The sequence below is a fragment of the Caloenas nicobarica genome, chromosome 3 (assembly GCF_036013445.1).
Source record: "Caloenas nicobarica isolate bCalNic1 chromosome 3, bCalNic1.hap1, whole genome shotgun sequence".
NCBI lineage: Eukaryota > Metazoa > Chordata > Aves > Columbiformes > Columbidae > Caloenas > Caloenas nicobarica.
The window spans coordinates 86268866-86291757 of NC_088247.1; the positions used below are offsets into that span (position 1 = coordinate 86268866).

Here is a 22892-nt window from a genome sequence, read left to right on the forward strand (position 1 = left end):
GTCTGTGTGTGCGGGAGGGAGAGACAGAGGGAGGGAGAGAGACACAGGGAGAGAGGAGCAGAGGGAGGGAGGCAGGGAGGGAGAGCAATGTGCCTTTCACAGAGCTGGGAGCTTGATGGGAATGTTTGATTAGCTCCTCTCTGAAAGAGAAAAGGTGTCCAGGCCTCCCTCTGCTGCCTGCCTCTCTTTCTGTAGAATAATGTTGACTGGAGTTTGGGGTACAGAAAAGCTTGGAAAAAATAACACTTTCATACTGTGTGGAGAAAAGGAATAAAAAGTTGCACACCTCAAGCAAGGTAATTCTGATGTAATTTCTCTGCTCTATTTATTTATGGGGGAGAGGGTGAGTTGCTTTTTTGACTGTTGATAAGTTAAATACTTTCACTGCTAAGAAACTGTAGGGATGTAATTTTTTGTTTAGCATTCTAGCTGTGTGCATAGGATCAAAGACCTAAGGAGATAAAGACATAGAATGAAACTGTAGTTTAAATTATATATAATTCATTAAGTATTTATAAAAACATTAAACACCTACTGTTAAAGTGGACACATATACTCACTGCCTGAACAGCAAGGGCTTAACTATTTGATAAAGAATGGTGTATATTAATCACACACAAATAGACATATATATGTGCCCACTGTTCAAATAGTGTGTAACAGGTAGTGCAACTTGTTCCCTAGGTTTAAAATGATTTTGCTTTCAAGACTTTGTCTCTTTGATCAATAAGGAGGGGTGTGTTGTATCATTAATTAGCACTACCTGACACTGGGAAACACTCATCTCCAAGATACAGAATGGAAAATTGTATTATTCCAGTGATATGTATTTATACGGTGTGAACTCCCTTGCTAGATGGATAGATACAGATGTATGAGCAGTACAGTAGCCTAGACGCTATGTATCCTTTTGTGCTGAATGCTTGTTTTGCTGGTGAGGCTCCAAAAATGAATAGCATTGTCAAGCCTGCCACAGCCGTTCAGCTCTCTGTGGTGAGATTAGAGTCTCGGTAAGTCTCTTCAAAATGTGATTTCTCTCAGACTAGTACGAACATGAACCAAATGCCCCAAGCAAACTTTCCACCTTAGTTAATATTTTGTTCCTAGAGTTTATGGGAACAACGCCACATCCAGAGCAAAAAAGGAATTACAGATTACAGAGTCAGATCCTCCTTGGACCACACTGCTTTTCCTCTAACCTCTCCAAAATTTAAACAAAACACCAAAAACAAGCAAGCACACACAGAGAAAAAGTGGTTTAGATGGGTTTTGATTGAGAACAGCAATGGAGTCCTATATGTTTATAGCTTGTATTTTGCCATATACATCTTAAAGTTGGAAACACCTTGCATTTGTCTACGCTCAAAGAATATCTATGTTTTTCTGTATCAGTGTTACTATGTTCTTCATACTTTATTCAGTTCATCACTTGAATGACAGTCATGGCTGTAAGACTGGTCTCTTTCAGAGATGCAAAGAGAGTTCAAGCAAAAATAACTGCATTACACACGCGTATTAGTTTTGGAATATTAAATTAGTATTTTATTTTAAAGAGACTTACCTCGTTTGCTTATTTTATCTAATCCTTCAAGTTGCTGGGGTTGCTCTCACTTGGATGACAGAAAATATGTCTTATCTTTCTGTTATTGAAGACATAAGAAATACTTTTTAAAAAAGAAACCTTCACTGTCCTACCAATATAATTGAATATTGCTTTGTGTTTCCACCTGTGGCAGGTATGTTATGTCCATAACTTGCTCACTACTTTAAGCAAGATATTTCTTTCCCTGGTAGTATTTTTACACATGGCTTACCACTGGCTAGTTGAATCAAGTAGTTTTACTGGCTAACCCAGGTTTCCTCACACTTGGGATGCAAGAAGTCTACCCCATGTATACTCTCTGGTGTCTAATAAGAATGAGATCCTACCAACGACTTTCCTTTAGTGGGGACATTAACAAGGTGTTCCTCCCTTCACTCAGCTATTTACTTTCACAGAAGTAGTAGGAAAATAATTTTTACAGTTCCTTTTGTCAAAGTTGATTAAGTAGAATATTTCTTAAAGGGGACTGCCTGAGACACAGTGAAAACAGGCTATTTTCCTCATGTGAAACAACAGAACTATTTCTTATTTCTAGCCATTGCTTTTTAGAAAACAGTGATAAAAATACACCTGAAATTTACATAACAGTGGCATCAAAGACTTGATTGTACCTGATCTACCTGGAGATGTTTTAACTTTTTCCTTTTCACTCCTGAGCCACCAAAAAAGCTCTAGAAAGAAAATACTGCCCAGCAGCTTAACATGCTAATCCAAGGTTCAGGACATGCAGGTTCAAGTCTTCATTTTATCAAAAGTCTCCTAATTGATGATAGATAAGTCATTTAGGGCACCTGGCTGAAATGAGCAATAAAAGTGATAACTCAGTTTACCATCTGCAGCTGTGTTCTTTTTCTGATGTCTTGAGGCTAAACCACAGGAAAGAACACCGTCGCACTTATAGACATTAACTACCCCTGCAGAGGGAACTGAATGTGCAGTGCCAGACCAGTGAGGTTTATGTTGGCCCATTGCATTGAGGTGGGGAGGCATCATCTTTTCTGGATAGGCGGTGAGCAGCAATAGTCCAGGATTTCCTGAGAGCCCTGGGGGATGTTTGGGCCTCCTGGAGCTCTGAGTCCACTAGGACTTCTCCAGCATGCTCCGGCATTGGCTGAGTTTTACACCTTCCATTCAGGGCTCAGAAAGTGGACACTGAACAGATATGTCCTTCTTTCTGAAAGCCCATCCATCATACAGGTCTCATTGGTCTGTGTTGGAAAAGAGAAACACAGAACAAAAATAATGAAAAACTAAGCGTTGGTTTTTTGGTTGTGGGTTTTTGGGGGTTTGGTTTGGGGTTTTTTTGTGGGTTTTTGGTTTTGTTTTTTTAAGGAGAGAAAAATAATAGCTATAGTATGTGTTGTACATAAACCCAAGGAGGATGCAGCTACATCAGCTACAGGTCTGCCCTCCCCACCTTTCTCCTGTGCGTTACTTTTTAAGAGTCAGAGAAAGAGAGATAGGTGCTTAACACCTACTTAGAGCACTTCAATTCCTCTTTTGAACTTGCCGGGGCACAAGGAGCCCCCTTGTCCCCGTGCTGGCCTGGGGTGCTGTGCGACAGCTCAGCTGGGTCCTGGGACAATGCAGCCCCTGTTCAGTGCCCGGCTGTCACACAGAGACTATAATTATCTCTCTTCTAATGACCAGCCAGGCAAGATAACAGTTTTTACACTATGTTTAGAAAACAATGTCTTACTACAAATTGACGGTTCAGTAGCCTGTAAAAGAGCCTCTCTAACAGTCCTGGAGCAGCTGCCATTCTTTTGCATCCCAGTTCCTTTATTTGCTGCACATTTCACACTTGGAAAACTTTGGTGAATGCTGTGCGGGCAGCACAGCCTCCCCCTGCCACAGCAGAGGCTCGGAGAGGTGCAGAAGTGCCCAGAAAATTTGTAGCCTTTTCGATTGTATCTGTATTAGTAAATTAAACTCTGACTGCCTGGCTCACACCAGCCTGCATCACACTCGTGAACTCTTTTAGCCCCTGCCCCGAAGGGGTGCAGACACTGCTGCCAGTGCTATGGAGGGGAGCAGCGAGACTGCCTTTTACTTACTCCTGATAATGCCCTGCGGAAAGCAAGCTGCTGCAGAAAGTGGGATGTGAAGGGACTTGCAGATAAAACAGGAGCCTGTATTACCGATGAGCTTTTCTTCCAGTGCTCTGGCCCACAAACAAGTTGGGTGACTACTGAAATTATGTAGGCTCCTAAGGCATCTATGGGGTAGCTGTACTCACCAGCTGAGATTGCAGCTTGTGTGGATATATCTGACCCTTGCAAATACTGGGAGTAATCAGACGTGGGCAGTTGTAAGAGCATGACACTCATGGATTAGCTACTTGAGTATTTGCTCTGGGCTCTACAAACATTTTGCACCAAACATGGTGCTGGGGCAGCTGTGTATTTAATGGTGTCTGAGGGCTGCTCCCACATCCTCTGCCGGTGGCCATGCCAATGGAGGAGCAGAGCCTCTTTCTGCAGCAGGATCGCCTCACCTCTCTTGCCACCTTCTCTGAGCTGGCATCTCTGCTCTCCTCTGCAGCAGGACGTGGCTGGGTCACCTTGGGCTGCCTTTCCTATTCAGGCTCATTTTTCAGCAAATGAGTCCTGGAAAAAAAAAGAAAAAAAAACAACAGGAAGTGTTGGTCAGAAAGAAAATTTCCCAATGAGTTGGAACCAGTAACATTTCTCGTTAAAATGTATTTTAATTAAAAAAAAACCCCACCATCTGCAGCTTTTGTTTTCCATTTTGAAGCACAGTACCCGAATCCATGGCTCATATCCTGAACTGGAAACACATTTGCATTCAGAGGAGTATTTATAACCACCTCTTCTTCATTCAAGTCATCTAGGTTTAAACAGTTCTTAACCTGACAAGTCTTACTGTCATGACTGAACTGGCTTTCTAGCGCCCATCAAGTCCATCCTAGCTTTGCTTTATCTCCAGAGCTTCAGAGTGCCTTAAGAGGTCAGTGACACATTAAGTACACAATCTGTGTCAGTTATCCTTAATGTGTCTCATTCTACAGGACATCTCATAGACACAGATATAAAAAAATACCTTAAAGATCAACTTGCATTTGCAAACTGTTTCTCAGCCTGTCGCCTTATAAAATAGCTTTAGAAATGTAACACACATATCACAGCAGTCAACAGTGTCTCAGCTGGCAGCTGGTTTCATAGGAAAAAAGGCGCATAATTGCCAAGTGACAGTTTTGCATGTGCCAAAATTTCTGGAAAAATTCTGAAAGATTTTGTGTAGCTTTATGCGGTCCTTTAATATCCCCGCCAGGATGAATTGGGGATTTCCAGCTCCTCCAGGCTTGTACATAAAACTAAGGAAATTTTTACCTTTCCAAAATCACATGTTTACAGGAAAGTTTAGACGCAGCTGCCTCTGTGCCTCTCGATTTCCCTGCCAGGTTCCTTTAGGGATTCAGAAGGCTCCATTCTTTCTATTTTCCCCAAATACATAGTTTACCTTTGAGTCTGTAGAACAAGGGTGAGACATTGAGGAAAGCTGGCAGCAGCGCTGTGTATCCTGGCCCTGGTCACCTTCGGTGAGTCAGAGTGAGGAATGGGTAATGGCTCCATCACTCCAGCTGCCAGCCAGCTGAGGACAATGGGAGCCCATCCTGCTCACCCTGGTGGGACCCCATCTTTCTTACCTCTCTTGCAATGCGTCTGCAGCACTACAGCATTTTGTTCTCCTGGGCTTGGTGGAAGAAGTTTTTGGACACGAAGAAAGAGAAGCTATTTGGAAAGGAGGCTAAATGGGAAGGAAAGGAGTGTCCAGATGAGGGAGAAGACAGGTTAGAGAATTTTAGAATAGTTGGTACAAATGAGATTGCTTGCAAGGTCAAATATGGGCATCACACATCAGACAAGTCTTCTTTCATCCTGCTTTGGGGACTGTCTTTCTACTAAACTGCATCTCAAAGTATGTGATAATTTGGGATGTAAAGTCTCAGGCTTCCATGGTCTACATCTTCTGTTCTCAATGATGAAATCTGTGTGTAGAAAGAAATATATGTTATGCAATAATTACATTTGAAGTAGAAGCTCGTGTAGTAATCTCCTAAAGCCAAAGTTCAGAACAAGTTTCCTGAGCATGGAAGTGGATTATGCAATATTGAGTCTGCAGGTTTAGTTTTGTTTTAAAAACAAAAGACCTGAAATTACAAGTTCCTGCTCCCAGACCATATGATAAGCCCAGTTCCCCTTTTTGATCTTGGGATCTCAGAAACAGAATCCTGTGATTCATCTCTATGCTGAAACATCAGGTTTTAAAAGCTTCTAGTACGCAAAATTAGTAAATCAGTGTCAGCCTGGTCCTGTGGCACCTTTCTCAACAATTTCTTGCTGCACCTACACTGTCACAGTATCCGGGAGTGGGCTCTGGCTGCTTTCTCTGCCACCATGTTTTCTAGCTTTTCAAGTGCCCTCCAGGGCATTTAGATATGAAGGGATATAGTTTTGGAAGCATAATCATCCCTCATGTTGCCTGCATAACCCATATGCTCTCTAAGCCCACTCCTGCCAGTTGCCAAGGGCTGCCAACACACATGCCATAAGGCTGCACAGCTTGGCCCACACTATGTCAGGTCTCTCACCAGTATCTCCACCAACAGCGTGTCTTCAGAAACCCAGTGCTACTATAATAGCCTCATTTATAATGCTGGCATCCATGCAAATCCAGAGCTCACTTTCCTCCCAAAAGCAGCATGGAGTGCCAAGATGTCTTCTGTAGTCATTAAAAAATGGAAACTGCACTCCCGGGTCCACAGTTTTAAAATGGGTCCCCACAACAGCCATGTCTGGTGAGAGACCTCAGCTTCAATGTGCCTGTTGGGTTACAGGTGGGCTGCAGACTAGCACCAGGTGGGAGGGATACAACTGAAACAGCCTGTAGCAAAGCCAAAGCAGCAATGACCACTAGCTGGGGAGGTCAGCCTGCTGCGGTAACAATGCGTAAGGCTCCATCCTCCCTGCAGCTCTGCACCATGAGCCCTTGAGGAGCAGGACTCAACTCTGACCCAGGAGGAGAGGGGACAGACTTCCAAACCCAGAGATCACTCTGGAGAAGACAATAGAAAAGCATCCAGCTTATCCACAGAAGTAGTGGTAGACTCTGCCTAAAGACTAGATAAGACTAAAGGCTAGCCTTTGGTATTCTCTGTGAGGAATATGAGAAAGCAAAGATCTAGTGAGTGGCTTTAGGAGCCCCTCATGGCCCAGACCAGCAGGACACGAATGCCACCTCCAGCGGGAGATCCACAGATGTGCCTTTTGTGCCTGGCTACCAAAACTACTCATGCATATCCTCTGAGCATCCAGGTGGCGCCTCTGTATCCCATGCCCAAGGCAGGCAGGCGGCTGGGCTCCACCTGCAGGGCATGTGGCAGGGTGGCCACCCACCATGCCCTGGGCTGTGGGGTCAGGCATCCTGGTCCTTGGCAACTGACTCTGCAAGGAGGCAAAGGATTTGGAGGTGCCAGCACAGCAGCACTAGAAGATGACCAGGGGCCATATGGCTTTTCGGGGTTGTTTTCTGATTTGTCTTTTGTAGCAACTCCCTTTGTAACAGGGATTGGTCTTTTCTAAACTAAAGGTATCAGAGACATTTCTGAGAGAGCTGGAGGGAAGGGTTCCCAAGCAGGAATAATGCAATAGGGCAACGAAGATGATGAAGGGAGTGGAGCATCTCCCTTATGAGGAGAGGCTGAGGGAGCTGGGTCTCTTTAGCTTGGAGAAGAGGAGACTGAGGGGTGACCTCATTAATGTTTACAAATATGTAAAGGGTGAGTGTCACGAGGATGGAGCCAGGCTCTTCTCAGTGACAACCAACAGTAAGACAAGAGGTAATGTGTTCAAGCTGGAACACAAGAGGTTCCACTTAAATTTGAGAAGAAACTTCTTCACAGTGAGGGTGACAGAACACTGGAACAGGCTGCCCAGGGAGGTTGTGGAGTCGTCTTCTCTGGAGACATTCAAAACCCGCCTGGACACCTTCCTGTGTAACCTCATCTGGGTGTTCCTGCTCTGGTGGGGGGATTGGACTAGATGATCTTTTGAGGTCCCTTCCAATCCCTAAGATTCTGTGAGTCTGTGATTCTGAGTTAGTCAGGAAGAAATAATATTTTTTGAAACGCACAAAATATATAAGGGGAAAATGTTAAGTATGAGAGTATCATTTTTACAGAGAACTATAACACAAAACTGAAACTGCTTTCTCAACTGTATTCCACTGGTTTCCACCACAAAAGCGGCTTTCAGCTGAGCTTTCCAAAATGCTTTCTACAGCTTCCCTGGTGCTTCCTGATTTGCTGAAGATAATTTGTGTAAGATGTTTCCTTCATCAAATTGTTATTGCTAGATATCAATAAACTTCACCACTTACTGACTTATTTCAGAATGCAACCATCCTACAGTTTCTCTAAATTTCTGCTTTTAAGTTTCAACCAAAAAAATAAAAGGTGTCAAGTTTTGTTTGAACACGCTACAGAAATTCCAAAAAACATTCCCAGGGTGATGTGCAGTTTCTTTAATGCCTTTAACACAAATTCTTCACTGATAGACCAAATATGTACCTTCAGGGGAATCCTGACACACTACAATAATTCTTAGTTTGCAGGCAGCACAACAGCATCGTTAGTCAGCACTCTTTTCATTGTGCATCCAACCTGAGAAACAGTGTATTGCACTTTAAAAAGTCACTTTTACTTGTTAAAATCATTTGTTGGAAACATAAACCAGTGCATTTTCTAAAAAGCAAAAGAAAGGTGGCCATGAATCTCATACCCCAAATTCAGCACAGCCCTCGGGCACTGCTGAATTGCAGGTAATCCCCTTTGCCCTCAGTTTCCTGGGGAAATGGCAGTGCCAGGGATTGATGGTACCTGACTGATGTGAAGCAGAAGTAGTTAAATTAGAAAAGGGAAAGAGGTTCTCTGCAACAGTGAGCAAGCCCCAGTGTGCAGAGGGAGCACGGGCTTGAGCCTGGGAACTGGGGAGGCAGACAGAGGAGCAAACAAGAGCAGTGGTGGGGAAGAGGATGGAGGGAGGGAATTGTCTGGACAGAGATTCACAGGTTTGAACTAACAGTGATTCCCAATGAGCCATAAAACCCGCTCATCGAAATGAAAAAAAAAAAAAAAGCATAATATATTAACAGAAACTAGGAAAGTACAGTGCAATGACCTACACAGAAATGGTCATTGGGATAGTCCAAATTATATTTTCTCTGTGAGTGGGTGACATATTCTAAATGTATCTCTTCCTTTGCTGGAAGGGGCAGGTCAGACCAGCATAATTGATGGTTATCTTGCTGAGACAGAAAAAAAGTATAATCATTGCAGTTTTATTTAGGCTCTGAGAAAGGTCTGGCAAGTTAAATCACACTGCAGTTTTAAATAAATTACCTTCTTCTGAGAGAGCTCTGTGGAAAGTAGAGAAATCATTCATTGCTGTTACTTCAACCTTATGTTGGTTTAATTTCAAGGCATTGCATGAACACAAAATGAATAGCACAGGGCCGCTTGGATGTTTTTATTTGGCTTTAAATTGCTAGGTAGAGCATCTCTTCCTTATACCTACCTGAATGGAGCTATTTTGGACTAAATTCTTCTTGCAAACCTTCATATAAACATTTCTTAAAGCAGCTCTGAAAAAAAAGACTTCTGTGCCCAAAGTAGAATTCAGACCTCTGAGTCCACCCAGACTTGAGAGTGATGTGACAGGCACCCTGCAAGAGGTACTGGCTACCAACAGTCCCCCCAGCCCTCTTCTGAGTCAGGGACCTCATGGAGCAGAGCAGGCACCACTTAGAACATGATGTGGCAGTCACAATAATCAAAGCTTTCATAATAAGAAGCAAGCGGTAAGAACCCTTAATCAGGGATAACTGCATCATCTTTCTTACAGAGAAGGTGATGAAGTCTGGCATTTTTTAATGCCTGGATGAATACATTCTATTTCATACCACTCAAGGAGTAAAGTCCAGCATCCCATGCAAACAAGCTCACCGTTGCAAAATAGCACCCTGGATCTTACCTTTTGGTACCCAGAGGCCTGGCCTGGGATACCTACAGGTCAGTCTAAGCCTCTGAAATAAATATAGTTATCAACTCGGCTTTTCTGGCTCAGCAGAACTCATTACTTGCCTTTTTAAAATAAACAAACACTTGGATATTTTTTTAATATATAGACTTTCAGATCAACACAGTGCAGTGAGTGTACATCGTTCCTTCTCTCTGACAACAGAGAGGATGAAACGAAATTGCATGTGACAAGTGTTAGCCATATTACCAGGCGTGAAGCAAAATGAACAGCTATTATACTACTGAGCAAGGTGCAATACCATGGGGACAGAATATGAGCATGAAACAAAGAAAAGGTTAAACATTTTTTTTAAAAGAGACAAAAGAAAGAAAAATCTAAAATGTTTTATTCTAGAAGATGACAATCAGCTCTTATTCATTCAAACAAGTTTACTCACACCTACACTAAGCCCACTTGATTTTCCCATAAAGGGCACATATTTGACTCAACCCACAGTGCGTAGAGATCGTCCTGTTAGCTCCACGCTACTTGCTCAGAGAGCTTTCAAACAAAGTGCCCTTCTGGTTTTTTATGGTGCCAGTGCTGCTGCGATATTACAGCCCCTTGAGAAGGCGAACAATAACACACACGATTGTGGTACAAAGAGAGTACACAAATTAATTTATGCAGCACAGGAGATTACAGGAAATAAACTGCTTACTCCTGCAGAGACAAAGCACGTGGCACCAGCAAAGAATTTCCATTTGCACATGGAACAGACAGCAGTGCCTGACACCAAATATCAAGAACTTAAAACCTACACTTCCATCAGAAAATGTTGTAGTTTCCACACAGTAACAATTTATATGGATTTAACCATCTGTTTGTTTGTAGCATATAACAGCTGTCTCAGATCTTTATAAAACTCAAGCTGCTAATAAAAGGTCTGTATAAAAATCTTACTTTATATGCAGAAAGAATAGTTTGCTAACTCTGTCTCTTCCCTAACATTCAAGATTTTTCAAGTATTTCTGGTAGGAAAAAAGTAATCAACATTCTTCCAAATAGAAATTTGATTTTAAAAAATAAAATAGGACCTGGACTGGAAGATACTGAAGGAGATGCTTCATTTGTACTTGACTTAGCTGGAATTTAAGCCCAGGTTACTGTAATGCATATACTTAACTACTTTGCAGGTATAAGGATAACTTCTGTTATGCAGTCTGAAGGATACCAATGAGAAAATGTACTCTGATGAACAAAGATCCAGAATACATTTTAGCAGATTTAATACTGAATTGTCAGTTACCAGTACTGACTGGGACTGCAAATACCATATTAATGGAAATCAGGTAAAGAGAAATCTCAGCAAAGCTCATACTCCAGACTAACCCAAAGTAGAAACTTTTGGGGTTGTTTTAATGGGATCCATTAATTTGTTAAAGGAACAATTGCTTTGTGTTTAATAGCAAAGTATCATTCCTGATCTACAGATAAAACATCCCCAAACCTTCCATTGGATCTAAACGAACTATAAAGTCTGTTGTATGCATCAGTCTTTTTGCAGGACCAGAGCCCTGCTTTCCCTTGCCTTTCCAGAGAAACAAAAAAAAATCACTGTTTTATTCCATTTACTCCCTTTACCATTTTGAAGTAGCAGATGCCGCGCCTGTAGACGGTATAAGAGATCTCATACAACTTAAATCGGGTGACTCCCACAGCCCCAAATACAATGAACACACATAGACTTCCCACAAGGGAGAGCTAGGAGCCTCTGAGTCAGACACTAATGGTGTAAATCCTCCTGTGCCGGGCCCCGTGTGACAGCCCAAGGCATGAAGGCCAGGACCCCCCTTGAGAGTGTCGCCACCAGAGCTGTGTCACAGGATGTCTGTGCATTTTTCTTGGCATACCAGTGCCTAATGCAGAAATCAATATAGTGGCAAAAAATAAGTTTCTTTGTTATTATAGTTCATTTCCATCAGGATCCTAGCGCACTAGCACTGCACAAGCAAAAGTACAGAGTCCACAACAGGATGCTTTCAAGTGTAGTTATGACAATGAATCTGTTAACTAAAACTAACGGACTTGTCTGAATGCTTCTGTTAGCCCCCCTGTTGATAAAATACCTGTTATCACAAGCTAAGGGGTCTGCTGAACTCACTTGCCCCTGTTTGGCTTTATTTATGAACTCCTTTCAGACTTGTTGGCCTCGTTCTGCAGGAAACTAATGTTTTAGGAAAAAAAGAAAAGAGAGGGTGGCAAAACAAAACGAAAAACCCCAAACAAACAAAACACCAAACACTTTCTGTTGCCTTTAAAAGCAATACCAGGAGACTAGGTAGAGATTGCATTTGCAGCCAGGAAGGACTGGGATGGCTACTGGGTCACCCAGCCTTGGCTTGGGGACAGCAGGGCTTGGAGATGGCAGGGCCTCCAGAAAGCAATGACAAGTCTTGTGCTGCACTGGTGGTGATTTATACAGGCTGTTTCAAAAAGATGGACCAAATATGTTACAATTACACAAAACTTTACAAATAGTTTAATGAGTTACCAAGTTTTAGTAACGTTTAAATAAATGCTCTATGTTCCCTCCACCTGCTGTACAGATGATAGTTGATAGTTTGTGGTTGCAGAGACATAGTGATTTCAAATTGGGTCCACCTTTTCTGAAACACCCTGTACATTGTGTAAGACAGGAAAAGTTAGGTAGAGTTAGGCTGTCTCCCCAAAGTACACAGCAACTCACCCATGAAGCTGGCTTTTACATGGATCGTTTACCATCTCAGACCTTTTCTACTCTAGTTAAACTGCAGATGAAAATACCTCAGCACCAAGAAACCAGTGTCACCACAGTGCCACAATTGCAAGATACTTTATGCGACACCCTTCAGGAGTGAATGGACTTACGGTCCCCATATCTTTATGAGATTACATGGTGCAGTTTGATGTGCAGACAATACAATTCTGTGAGTATGCCCTAGAAGAGCAGTGAATGAACTTGAATAGCTGTCAGAGCATGTCCACACCCATCGTGCCGTCTGCTGCCACTGGCTTCAGAAATAAGTATGTAGAATGAAATCTTGCTTTCTTGAGGCAAAAGGCAAACCTTGGACAGAAGTAAAAAATTAGTCCATTGGACTACCACAACCCAAACACTGTCTCCTCTGGGGACATCATCTGCTCTACAAAGCATGAGAAGAAGATGCAACATGTGAGGACTGTGAAAGGTTGAAGAAAAGTGCACAGTCCCTCTCCCCTGCTGTTCCGCTATCATCTGCAATACCTCTGAATGCAGCCTGATGTACTCTTCTTTTCCTTTTCAGTGCTCCTTAGTGACAGATCCAGATTTTGCTTTACTCACCATGAAGGTCACAGTCATTGCAACCTTCTTTGGTAAGTACAGTTGATGTGTTGCAATTAGTTTGTGGGTTTGTGCTCTCCTGTCCTGTCTGACCAGTGGCTCCTGGCTTCTCCTCTTCCCTTTGGAACCCATGGCTGATGAATCTCTCAGCTGTGGGTGGAGTAAGCTTTGGCACAGCTTTTCAGAAACGAGCTACCCAAACTTCTTGACTTTGGCATAGTGAGTGACACTATTATTTGAAGAGATCTCTGAGTACATGACCAGCTGCACGTGGTCCATATCAGATAGCGCAACTGGGCCTGAAAAATGTCTGTAACATAAAGATTCACTCCAAAGAAAAATCAGCTGTTTCTTATGTGGGAGCATCCCTTCTGAATTTTTCTCTGTGTTCTTGGTCTCTCCATGAACAAGAAGGTGTCAAAGGAAAAAGGCTATAAATGTGTCTTAATTCCTTTCTTCTGGCAGTCAGATAGGGTATTGCTTTTTGGGAACATGTAGAGACTCCAGAATTTGCAATTCATCTTATATAAACAATCTGGTTGACGAAGCATGGTTTCTTAGTATACTTTACTTACACGTCTCCCTTTGATGGAGATCCAGCCACCATGTAGCCCCACAGCACTGTATGACTTAAAATGTGATATTCCAAGGCAATGTTCCCTCTAGCTGGGACCCTCAAGTCTGGCAGAACATCGATTCTTAGTTCAGAGCTATTTATGTTGTTCTTCTGTTTTTACTAAGAGACCAAACTACTTTCTCCACATTAAATTACACCCTAACATTGCATGCAGTTAGAACTTTGCACTTTATTTTCTTCTGGTTCTCTCCTTCTATTTTCTATCTATGGTTTTGCCTTGGTTACACAACTGCACCAGTGACAAAAGGCCCCAATACTGCATCTATACGCTGTCATTTCAAATATTGTGAGATTGATTTTTCTTTTGAGCAAGTTCTAGGAATTATTAAGTCTGCAAACTCTCTGCAACCAGTCAAGGGGGAGAAGAGTGTAAAAGAAAGTAATAAGACTGCTGTTGCATATTCTAGCAATATTAGCTTAATAAATGATGAGAGGATCAGCCAACATACCATAGAGAATTTCAATTCCCTCTGAAAGTTCAGGGAAGGGAAAGGTGAATAGCAAGGTCAAGATATTTGCAATGAAGTTATTAATTACCCATAGTATAGAGTACTCATAGTATAGAGCTTATAAAATAACACAGACAGTGTCATGCACTTAGCAAGTACACCTGACAGGGTAAGCTACATGCATACATTGTGATGTATGTTTTAACAAAACAGAGTTTGTCTCTTCTACCATTACACTTTCCAAATTGTAATTCTACTTAATAAAGAAAAACAGTGCCCTTGCTGGGGCAGGATACCGGGACATGCCATACTAGAACCTCGTCCAGTCTTTCATGTTGCCCAGTATCCCATACCTGCTACCACCCGTGAGCGAAATGCCACAACTCGCAGGATAACCTCTCCGTGGGGCTATTAGAAGGATCTTTCTCTCCTAACTTCCTTGTCACTTTAGGCACTGTGCGTATCGTTTCATTGACATCTCTATCATACCAAAGAGCTTCCACCACTTGTAGAAATACTGAGGCCTTTCATGGTTTTCTGGACCACGTGGAATCAATGGCATCTTTTGATCCCAATGACATCTTTCCACAGATGAACGTGTGAGCTGAATTCATCTTTAATCCCCTTCAGAAAACTACCCCACAATAGATGCCATCTTGACTGCAAAGTTAACCGAGTAGAAACCTAGTTGTGGCTGAGAACATTCCCATTTCATGTTTTTTTCAACCTGTTGATTCAAATTTGGGAAATCTTATGCACAGGAGCTTGTGGTGACTGATGTTGATAGTCCCTCTTTTCCCTGATACTATGTTTTCTTTGTTTTAGGTGTGTTTCTTACATGTACATACGCAGCTAAGGAAGCCACAAGGAAGACAAAAAAGGCTAAGCTATGTAAGTGGACCCTTTAGTATTCTTGGCTGCTTTACAGCAGACATGTCTGATGCATTAAAAAAAAGTGCCAAGTGAGCTTATATTCTGGTAACTCTTCACAATTGTCTGCAGAGTCAACGGGATCATATGTTAACTCACATTACTCTATTGAAATCAGGTCACTAAGTAAAGTGTGTGCTACTGAACGTGTGTAAAGAGGAAATTGTATACTTCACTACTAAAATGCCTTCACAGGTCATTAGTTACCACACAAGGATCTAAGCAAGCACTAAGATTTTCACAGCGAGACATAAGTATGTGAAATGGACTTGCTGTAACACAAAGCATATGTAGCTGATTAGCATGAGAGAAGCGGTGCATGTCCTATGCATTAGGATGTACAACTTTCACCTATACTCCTGTAAGATTATTTCTGTCCACAGATTATTTTGCTCATTTAGTTGAAAAACAAGCCTCTCAAGGGCAAGATAATGTGATGTGGCTGCAGCCTGGCGTTATAGCTGGCACAGAGCTACATAAGCACAGATGGAGGCTTGGGAGACATCCCTCCTCATGTGTGCAGAGTCGTTCCCCTAATCCCTCCTTCCCACATGTTAACCACAGTCTGGGTGACTACATTTCTTTCTCTCTCCAGCAAAGTGTCATAATGGATATTTCCTTCAGAGAAGCAAACACTGAAGGTCAGAAATATCCTCAGGCTTGTTTAATCCGTCTTTAGTTACAGCCACATCCCTCAGTAAGGGGGTTATTATGTGTTATATTGTAGATGCAGAACACATAGACATGTCTTGTATCCCAAAACCATCGATACAAAGACGTAAGAGAAGGGCAACCCCGTCACTCACTCATTGTTTCATGACCAGATCACTCAGCTATAAAAACATTCAGTCTGACTTTACCAAGACTTTGTACTCACAGATGTACCCCAGATCGATTGCGATGTCAAGGCGGGGAAGATAATCAATCCAGAATTCATTGCAAAATGCCCTCCTGGATGTCAAGATGTAAAATACCGTGTTTATGGCACAGACATTTATGCTTCCTTTTCCAGCGTGTGCAATGCTGCAATTCACAGGTGAGTGAGTCTAAATGAGCAAGACATTCAGGCATAACCATCATTTCAGCATAGGGAGCTCTTGGCTTTTCAGACCCTTTGAAGTTCCCACTGCCTTGTAGGTTTGGCTGCAGGCTGCTCTTCTAGTAGAAAAAAACCTGCAAGAAAGACCATGTGTGATGCTACAGATCCAATATTATAAAGTGCTGTCAATCTAGTATTCCTCTTGAAATCAGTCATGTTTGAAAATGTTTCTCAACTTTAGGAAAAGTGTCTTGAGATTTGCAGATCTCTCATTCACACGTAGCAAATTACTATTGTATTATTATTATCCAAGCGGAAGATCGCAATGGAGCTGCTGTTACTTATGAAGCTTATAAAAGTAGGCATACCACCAGTGATGAATGCATATAACTCTCACACTTCTGGGATTGGTTTTGGTTCTCCAGATTTGAATTTATCTGTCCTTGACATCAAAGGCTGAGTAATGTGCTTTCCTGCCACAGAAAATGACACCGGATGAGAAGATGTATAATACAAATTTTATAGCACAAATTTTACGGAGTTCTATTAGCCATGCAAAAATGTGCATAAAATTTTAATGGAGAGTAACTTCACAAGCAAAACACACCATCATTGCAGGCAGGATGCAGAGGCAACTGAAAATGCAGTAAGAACTTACAAAGCGTGACTGACGACTTCGTTCAGAAGTATCTGAGCTATTGCAGTGCTTCCAGTTCTGTGAAATAGCTGGGATCTTGAGTGGAGTTAAATGAATAGTTCAGGCTTTGGGACTTTGCACCTTCTCTCTACACAGTGCAGCGCACAGGCTGATGTGCCGCTGTGCATAGGGCTGCCACCTCCTGGCTGCAGCTTCTGCTGCTCAGCCCCTCGCTGGGAGATGACTGCCAGGTGACTGGTTTCAGATGACAAATTCTTCCTTCAGATGCTGTGCACAATGCAAAATGTGTGTCTCTGCATGCAGAGCTTGACCCAAAGGGAAGTTACAAAATACTGCTAGCAATAGTGATTTCCCCCATAGTCCCAGTGCTGGCTGCTTGTATTGTTGCTGTGAGGGTTTCGGTTTTCCTCGTTTGCCAGCTGGGTTTGGGTTTGGCTTTGTTAGCTTACATGTTGCATTTCTGCAGACAGTGGCTTTCCTTTCCCTACAGTTATTTTACCAGCAGCTTCTTGCAATCATCAGAGGAAGCTACAGCTCATATATTCTTCACTGTTTGCTGCCCATGACTTGTTATCCTGCACAGTGTCATTCCTGCCAATCCTACCACCCCTCTAGTTTCACGGGCACCTCATGTTTGCTGCTTTCCTAGTGATGCCACAGCAGGTTGCATGCACTGAAGGTTTTCTGTTTGTCTTGAGATACATGTTACATCACGTGTCAAATACCATTGAATGTGCACAGCACATGGAGCCTGCCAGGTTTTCTACAGCTTCCAGCAATACCGTGTTCAGTTTATCCCATGCAGAAGTCAGAATCAGGCTTAGGTTTTTGCAGATAACACATACTGGAACTCAAAGAAAACATTGTCATTAGAAAAGGAAAAGTCAAGCAAGTGGGAGGTTTGCCTCATATTTGTGTTTCTGTCACATGGTTGGCCTGAAAACTCCTCTGAGTACCTCTCCTGTATCTTCAGTCATTCAATCAAGCTTGCAGGAATTTTAACGAAGGCAGTAGCTTGTTCTTGTGCACAACTAGGTCAACCTTAAACACAGGACCCGTAGATCAGTGGGAAGAGCAAACAGATCCTGACAGCACTTTGTAACAAATGGCTCTTCTCTGTGTGGAAGAAGCACAAGTATTTCTGAGCAGCAGGCATAGCAGTAGTGTCGCAGCTCCAATACAGCCCCTGCTTTGAAGGTAAAAGTGAACCCTTCCTAACTCTTGCACTGTTGAACAGTTTCTAAGGTTGGGGGCGGAATTTCCGCCTTCAGACACCATGCTTTCCCCTTGCAGTGGCATAATTGACAACGCGGGCGGGAAGATCCTTGTCCAGAAAGTCGCTGGCCACTCGGGTTACCGCGGGAGCTTCTCCAACGGGGTCCGGTCGCTGTCGCTGCCGCGCTGGAGGGAATCCTTCCTCGTGTCAGGTACCGCGGGGCCGCCTGCACCCCCTGCTCGACCACCCAGGCAGCAGCTGGCAGAGGGGGGAGCAGCCTTCTCATTTTAAAGACCTGTTTAGTCAGCGCAGGCCCACCCCACCTAGCTTTAGTGTGAATAATGCCCTTTACACAGTTTTTATTCTGGGCATCCTACACGGCCCGCAAGGAGGCATACACCCGCCAGCCGTGTGCTCAGGTCAGCCCGGCGTGGGCCTGAGCCCACTGCAGGAAGGGACAGGTGGTCTGGGTTTACTCCCTGAGGGCACCTTAACTCCTGATATTGGTGCATAAAATCCAAGCCTCACTACTTACGGGGAGGTCTTCCCATTGTACTTGCTCTCCACCCTGGTAAGAAGTGCTGCTGAGGGAACTAAAGGGCCTTTTGGCCATTTGAAGCATCCTCAGCCTGCGCCTGAGCTCACATCTTCTGAAGTGACTTCTGGCTTCTGTCAACCCACCTCAAGCCGCGTATAGCCACACTGTATTTATGCAAACTCTCTATTAAGCAATCCTATTGGTGCATCCCAAGTATGTTATGAATTTTCCCACCTCTATTAGTCAAACTGTTTTGATACCTACTCAATGCAGGGAAATCCATCTTAATTTAATGCTCATTCCTTTTTTCTCCCCATAGTATATACGGCAGCTCACTTGCATTCATTGACAAAAGTCACAGGTTTTTTGGGGTTTTTTTGTAAATTAGATCCCCTTTACACCAGCTTCAGATTAACTTAAACCTATTTGCACTCATTTTACCTGTGTGAAAGGAGGATCTAATTTACATTGCTTCACATACAATTTCTAAATCTAACTTCTTGTTGCATCCATACAGCAGGTAAGTTCTTGCTGGTCTGTACTTTCAGAGGTTTAGGATAGGTATGACCAGTTGATGTTAGTTAACTACATCATTCCTGGAAAAATCAACAGCTCAAGCAACTGAACAGCCATTAAAAATAAACGTTCTCTTCATGTCAAAATTTGTGGACAACAAAGGAGGTATGAGAAACTGACCAAAACAAACTGTCATCTGGTGCTTGCATTAATATATTTGGATGCACTTTTTACAGAATTCTGCCATGGGTTCACCACATTATGAGGATTTATTTTCGATGAGTAGGAATTTCCTGGAGGAGTTGAATTGCTACTTGTACTTGTTGCTGTTTTTTTCCCCAACAAACAGCACATTGTAATTCTAATACCTAAATGGGAAATACACTGCTGCTCAGTTGTTATCTCATAAAGCTGTAGGAATTTTTGATTTATAGTAACAAATCCTTACTCTTTATTAATGAGACACTATAAAAAATATCCAAGAAGAAGTTATTATACAAGCACATGTAACAGAGGATGACAAGAAATCTGGGTATGTGTAAGCAGGATGAGATTTGTCTCTCATGCACTTAATTTTATGCAAGCTGAGTGCTCTCACTGATGTCAGTGGAACTACTTAATTTATAGACTAGCTCAAGCATAAATCTCACAGCATATCATATGATATTGTATTTCATATCTAAATAGGAAGAAACTCTCACAATACCTACTGAAAATGTGGGAATTTTAGACTTTTAGAGAGTAACTTAGAAAACTAAAACCCCAGGAAGGGTGTGCTATTCATCTCAGCAGCCTGAGGCTGAATGCAGTCAGATCTCACTCTCAAAAAAAGATTAGTTGTTTGGTTTGGGTTTTTTTTTACGATTATGAGTCATAAAAAGACAGAGTTGCATAAAGCATTCCCCAATAAAAATATAAAGTCACCTAAGGCATTAATTTCAGGACAGCTTTAGATCTTGAACTGAGTCCGCTATTCTCCAGCCGAATTCCCTTTCAGCAGACAAGACACATACACGCTACGGTACCCTGGAAATGTGCCAACAGTTTATTCCGAGTTAGGATATTGTCACCAGGAGTTTGTGATGTTTAAATTGTGAATGAGCATCCACACAAAAGAACACAGAAGGGGAATCCTCGGGGGACCCAGGCGATGAAGTGGTATGATTTAGGGGCAGAGGGGGGCGAGGTGTCTCCTTTGGGATGAGAGCAGCCAGCACACCGGGAGGTATGCAAATGTGCTGGTATTCACTTTCAAGCACTGAAATGCCTTGGCACTCAGTTGAATGGCTCCATTCAGTTTAGTGGGAGTTTTGCAGCTAGTGGGTTAAGAAAATAGAGTCATAAACCTCTGGGTTTGCTCATCACAAATAAGTGTGAGAGGGGGAGCAGCCACCACCCCATGGCTTGTACTTCAACGGCCAGAAGTTGAGGTTTTCGGCCCACATGTAAACCCATTTTGAAGTATGTTAAGCAAACTCCAACCTAGATGCAACTTTTTCCAGACAGTGGAAAATACTTATAACCATTGCTCCAGAGAGCAAGGCCACATTCAGGTCAGACCTCAGACCTACCTCTTGATCACATATGAGATGCAAGTTGCGGTTGATCAAAAACTCCAGCATCCAGGAGCAGCCGGCCACCCCACACCAGCTAGTTTTTTTGCACAGTGGTGGACTTCAGGCTTGCATTAAAAACCAGATTAGCACAGAAAGATTCTAAATTAAGATCAGATTATTACACTATTGCTATGTCTGTGTACCAGCCACTCATACCTGGCAACTCTGCCTCTGTGTGGGATAAAGAAATGCATTTAGAAATCATCTGCAATCCTGTAACTTTTCCATCTTTCTATAAAGTTGGCAGAAGAGCTCCCTAGTCCTGCTTGGCTCCTTATCTTGGTTTTAACTTGGGGACAAATGGAAGGGAAGACCTGCTGGCCTTCACCCAGGTCAGCTTCTATGAGAGACCCGAGGGCAAGGAGGAAGTTCTTTCCAGCTTGTCCTTGCATGCTAACTTGCCAGACCTGGTCTTTGCCAGATTTGTGTTGACTTCAGTGCAGCTGCTCTCAGTTTATACCACTGTAAATGAGAAATGGAATAGCTCTTTACATCATTGCCCTGTTAGCAACTCAAACTAACTTCTTCATCGAGGGTTTTTTAATGACATCTGAAATTTCAGAGAGCAGCAAAACAAAGGAACTAGAGACATGAGAAGGGACAAAGGACAATGCCTCTTCGGCTCTGTGACCATCCCTGCACATAGAGGACCAGTTTCCTCTCATATATACCATTCTTAGTACGTCATCATAGGTGAAATAGCCCCCAGTTCCCTGGAGTGGCTCAGACTGTAGCAGCTAATTCTGTTCAATGCTCTGTTGGTCTCTGGATTAAACACCCAGGATGATAACTGACATGCTCACAGTGTCATATACACCTTCTGAAAGAATCCACCAAGGGAATAAAGGAAAGCAAACCTAGCATCACCATCATGACTCAGGTTTTGCAAGAGGTGGAGGTAGGTCTCACCTGAGGTGGTCCAGATGCATGACATAACACAATATCTTGTAGAGACAGTCAGCAGATCTGGAAGTCCTACATCCACCAACTCTTAGAGACCTGTCTTCCCTACACTGAGCTTCTCTGCAACACTTTTCATTCAGTGATATAGACATACGTTGGGAATATAAAAACTGCCACAAGAGGTGGAATTGCATGGCCACATGTACCAATAGAGATGGCATCTGCTCCAGCACTAACAAGATTTGTTGTTTAAAGCTTAACTGGGAAATATACTTCATTGTTTTAAGTCAGGACCCTCATTTGAGACCTAAATGTAGGTACCATATGTTCCCACACACAAGCACAGCCCTCTCTCACTGTTATTACTGCAAAAGACAGTTGCCAGAAATGGCATGTTGCAAAAGTGAGGTCAGAAAAGAATGCTGTGTGTGACGAAATGAATCCCACATCAAACATGCTTTCTAACTCATCTGCATAGTTGGACACTGGAAAAGGCTGCCTGGGGAGGCTGTGGGTTTAAGTATAGGTTAGACAGATGTCCATCAGAAAAGGTTCACCATTTGAGAGCAAAGGAATGAACTAACTGACCTCTTCAAGTCCTTCCCATGACTATGTTTTCATGCTTTCTAATTTTGTTTGTCTGTTTGTTTACGATGGTGGATTTAGGCATTGGTGTTATTAGTGGCATGGTTTTGAGATTCTACCATCACATGAAAGAAACCTTCAAGAAAGTTAGTTGGGCAATACAGAAGCAGGGCCTGATTCTGAATGCATATGTTAGGTGGGAGTTTCATTGCAAGAAAGCTTAGAATATTTTGTGATGGTGTCTAATGATTTTTTTTTTTTTTGTAGAGGGCAAGCCAAGAAAAGGTGTGACATATCCATCAACTCTTGAATATTCTTCTTCAAAAAGCACAATTGTGAAATCAGGCAAGTAATTTTCACTGACTTTCCCTTACTTCCATTCACAACTCTCTATTGCAGTTTCTCAGTTATATTTTGTAATCTTTATAATAAAGATATAATTATTCAGAGTGAGAAGTTAATGCATTCCTTAGTATCTAATTCAAATCCTTTGTGGTATTTTTTATGTTAAGCATATGGAAATTATTCCAGACAATTTCTATTTTTCAGTCATACCATGTTTCACAGACTTCTATTTCCAAGTAGTTTCCCCCTTGCTTTGTATCTGTTAGTGAATATGATGCCGTACTAATTATATGAAAGCATTTGAGGTTTGACATGTTGACTTTCTTCTAATGTTATTCATGTTATTTTGGGGATATTCAGTGTTGAGAGTATAATAATAAATAATAATAGTAATGACAAAGATGGTAATGCACTGCAGCTTTAGCTAAGGATGATATGATAAGGACCTATT

General features: G+C 42.4%; 1 protein-coding gene across 1 annotated transcript in view; it reads left to right on the plus strand.

Annotated features, from left to right (window-relative positions):
• The first annotated feature begins 172 nt into the window (after positions 1-172).
• Positions 173-22892, plus strand: part of VIT (vitrin) — a 51651-nt gene continuing 28931 nt past the window's right edge. The window contains exons 1-6 of the mRNA XM_065631844.1: positions 173-296; positions 12972-13041; positions 14921-14986; positions 15905-16061; positions 18016-18149; positions 22364-22441. Coding sequence (XP_065487916.1) covers positions 13011-13041; positions 14921-14986; positions 15905-16061; positions 18016-18149; positions 22364-22441 — 466 coding nt within the window. The 5' untranslated portion in view covers positions 173-296; positions 12972-13010. The remainder of the gene's footprint in view (positions 297-12971; positions 13042-14920; positions 14987-15904; positions 16062-18015; positions 18150-22363; positions 22442-22892) is intronic.